Source organism: Chenopodium album, chromosome 21 (assembly GCF_948465745.1).
Source record: "Chenopodium album chromosome 21, dcCheAlbu1.1, whole genome shotgun sequence".
Taxonomy (NCBI): Eukaryota; Viridiplantae; Streptophyta; class Magnoliopsida; order Caryophyllales; family Amaranthaceae; genus Chenopodium; species Chenopodium album.
In genome coordinates this window covers 9213652-9217308 of record NC_137854.1, presented here as the reverse complement: position 1 = coordinate 9217308, position 3657 = coordinate 9213652, and the positions used below count along the sequence as shown (strand labels likewise).

Below are 3657 nucleotides of genomic sequence, written 5' to 3'. Positions count from 1 at the left end.
AAGGAAAGAAAGACTGTAGTTGGACCCCCTTCCCTTTTTATATCTAAAATTAAACCAAAATCCTTTTTCCCCATTATTGGATTCCATTACACCTTTCCTTTTTATTTTGGGGTTGTTATTCGACGCCCGCAAATTACTCAAATCGCCCGCAAATTATGAATGAATTTACGTTATTACCCCCAATCTCTAACTTAACCTCTTTCTCTCTCCTCACTTAAAATCACCACCACCACCACCCAACACCACCACCGCCACTGCCACCAACGTAAAACAACATCCACCACTTTAAATCACCACCACCATCGCTTTATTTTTTTTCGCCGGAAAAGTAGACGAACCGTCCTGTCTAGGCGGTTCAACCATGGTCAAACAGCCTAGGGAAAACGGTTTGACCGTGGTCAAACCGCCCAGGCTAGGCGGTTCGACCGTGGTCAAACCGCCCAGGCTAGGCGGTTCAACCATGGTCAAACCGTATTGCCTAGGCGGTTTGACCGTGGTCAAACCGCCAAAAAAAAAAACGGTTTGACCATGGTCAAACCGCCTAGGCAATACGGTTTGACCATGGTTGAACCGCCTAGCCTGGGCGGTTTGACCACGGTCAAATCGTATTGCCTGAGCGGTTTGACCATGGTCAAATCGCTTTTTTAGGGCGGTTGGAGCATTTTCCGGCAAAAAAAAATTATTTAGTCATCCGCAGTGGAGATGCGACATTTGGGGGGTGGTTATTGGGCGGCGGTGGACTGTGGTGGGGGTGGTTGTTGGGTGGTGGTGGACAGTGGTGAGGGTGGTTATTAGGCGGAGGTGGGCAGTAGTGGCGGTTGTTTGGCGGTTTGGCACTAGGGGTAACATTGTAATTTCATTCATTAAATGCGGGCGATGTGATAAATTTGTGGGCGTCGTTTAGCGATTCACTTTATATTCACTTTATTTTCTCTTCTTCCTTCTTCACTTTATCATTTCCCATTTTCATCCCACTTCATTTTTTTTTTTTTGGGATTCCTCTCTATATTTCTCCATGCTTTTTTCCATAGATCTATAACATTATAATTCCTTTTTATTTTGAGTTTTCTCAGAAAAAAAAAAAAATGGTGAATGAAAAAACCGGTATTTCTACTCCTAATAAAGGTCAAGCATGGTTTTGTACTACTGGTTTACCAAGCGACGTCGTTGTTGAAGTCGATGACATGACCTTCCATCTTCATAAGGTACTCATCACTTAATTTTTCAGTTTTTTAATTGTTTTGTTGTTACTATTATTTACGGTTTTTAATTTGTGGAATTTTGTGTGTAATTTGTTATTTCGTAAATGATTTCAGTTTCCATTGATGTCAAAGAGCAAGAAACTCCACGACCTCATAAAAGAACAAGAGGCCAACAAAGTACAACCACTAGAGAAAAGACAAGATACACAAAACGACGACGTTGAATCCGAAGAAGATGAGGACGAAGACGAAGACTTAGTTGAGCAAGAGCAATGCCACGTGTCACTCACAGAATTCCCCGGCGGCTCAGAGACATTTGAAGCCGCCGCGAAATTCTGTTACGGTGTAAAAATCGACCTCACCGCCGCCAAAGTGGCCCCACTCCGGTGCGCCGGCGAAGTTCTGGAAATGACGGAAGAATACTCGGAAGACAACCTCATTTCGAAAACAGAAAGATATTTCACGAACAATGTTCTTAAAAACATCAAGGATTCCGTGAAAGCGTTGAAATCATGCGAGTTTTTATCGCTGCTTTCGGAAAATCTTGACATTGTTAACCGATGCATTGATGCTATTTCGTCGAAAGCGTCGCTTTATGATCCGACATTGTTCGGGTGGCCGGTAAACGACGTCGTTGCAACCTCTTCTGGTGGTTCTAGAAAGAAGAATGCGACGTCGTCGAAGATGAGGGACGCATGGGTTGAAGATCTTGCTCAACTGAGCTCGAGTCTGTTCAACCGAGTCGTCTCATCGATGAAGGAGAAGGAGGTTAATCCGGAGGTCATTGAGAGCTGTTTGATTCACTATGCGAAAAGATGTTTTCCTGGGATTAGCCGCTCGAGCCGTAAGCCGACGCCGTCATCGTCGATGATGGCGTCGGAGGCGGAGCAGAGGCAGTTGCTAGAGACGATAGTATCAAACTTCCCGCCGGAGAAGAGCTCTCGATCGCAGGCTGCGACGAGGTTTTTGTTCGGATTATTGCGCACTGCGAATATACTTAATGCTTCGGAAGCGTGTAAATCTGCTCTTGAGAAAAAAATCGGAGCTCAACTAGAGCAAGCAACACTAGATGATTTGTTGATTCCGAGTTATTCGTATTTGACGGAAACTTTGTATGATGTTGATTGTGTTGAGAGGGTTTTAGGCCATTTTTTGGCCGATTTTGAAGGGAGAGAAATTGAAAATGATGGTGATCAAACCCTAGGTAATGCCCGATCACCGGCGATAATGCTCGTCGGAAAACTTATTGACGGTTACCTTTCGGAAATCGCTTCGGACTCGAACTTGAAACCGGAAAAATTCATTCAATTGGCTCTTTCGTTGCCGGAAAAAGCTCGGTTATATGATGATGGTGTTTATAGAGCCGTTGATGTTTATCTCAAGGTATTATCTTATAAATTAAATAATCTCATTAATCATTTATTACATTAATTTTGTATTAGTTGTAGGTTTCTAGTATAGTTTAATGTGATTATTTACTAGTGTTAATTATTTGTTGATGTTATTAGGCGCATCCATGGCTATCAGAGGAAGACAGAGAGAAAATAAGTGGAGTAATGGACTGTCAAAAGCTAACACTAGAAGCGTGCACACACGCAGCACAAAACGAGCGGCTGCCACTAAGAGCAGTAGTTCAAGTACTATTCTTTGAGCAACTCCAACTCCGGCACGCCATCGCCGGTACTCTAATCACAGCCGACATTGCGGCTAGTGAGTCCACTCGTCCATCGGTCCAAGACGAGGACGAGGGGGAGAGGGAAGGCGGCGATGGTGATGGTGGTACCGGGGCGGGGAGGGAGCAGAGTACGTGGAAGGAGGCAATAAGGGAGAATCAAGTGTTGCGGCTAGATATGGATAGTATGAGGACAAGAGTACATGAGTTAGAAAGGGAGTGTTCAAGTATGAAGAGAGTAATTCAAAAGATTGATAAAGTGGGAAGTGCATCTCCGAGTTGGAGAAGCACTATAACACGTAAGTTTGGGTGTAAGTTTAAGACACAAGTTTGTGATTCGCATGAATCAACGGTTGTGGAGAATCGGAAAGGAAGACATCACACCAATCAACGGTGATTAATTAAGAGTAGTAAAACAATGTGTCTATAGAATTATATTTAAATTCATACTAAAATGATAGGCATATTTCGTACAATTTGTAATTTTGTTGATTGTGTATTTTGGAAAAGGGGAGGTACTACTACTAGCATTCTAGCGTTTTATTTGGTATGGTATTTCTCGTCAATTCTTTTTTATCCTCTCGATTTGGTAAATTCTTTTTGGTGCGATCTGATTTGATGAGTACATAATGATGTTTTTCTATTCCGTTAATAAACATTCATATATAATTCGCAAATGACAGTAAGTAATGTGGATAAAATTTGAAGAGGATCCTAAAATCTGTATTGTAAGCGCATAAGCAGAGTTATGAGTAGTATATAGACGATATAGTATTAGAAAAG

General features: G+C 42.4%; 1 protein-coding gene across 1 annotated transcript; it reads left to right on the top strand.

Moving 5' to 3' along the window:
- The first annotated feature begins 715 nt into the window (after nucleotides 1–715).
- Nucleotides 716–3440, top strand: LOC145601199 (BTB/POZ domain-containing protein At5g66560-like). Its single transcript, XM_081657155.1, has 3 exons — nucleotides 716–1205; nucleotides 1317–2585; nucleotides 2711–3440. Exons 1-3 carry the CDS (start codon nucleotides 1086–1088, stop codon nucleotides 3269–3271), a joined length of 1950 nt encoding a protein of 649 aa, XP_081513281.1. The 5' UTR covers nucleotides 716–1085; the 3' UTR covers nucleotides 3272–3440.
- Nucleotides 3441–3657: the final 217 nt, after the last annotated feature.

Bases quoted from the DNA above. Each gene is read 5' to 3' on its own strand.
- LOC145601199 (XM_081657155.1), top strand. From the start codon at position 1,086: ATGGTGAATGAAAAAACCGGTATTTCTACTCCTAATAAAGGTCAAGCA. The intron at 1,206-1,316 runs GTACTCATCACT...AAATGATTTCAG, and splicing joins TGACCTTCCATCTTCATAAG to TTTCCATTGATGTCAAAGAG. The intron at 2,586-2,710 runs GTATTATCTTAT...TGATGTTATTAG, and splicing joins CCGTTGATGTTTATCTCAAG to GCGCATCCATGGCTATCAGA.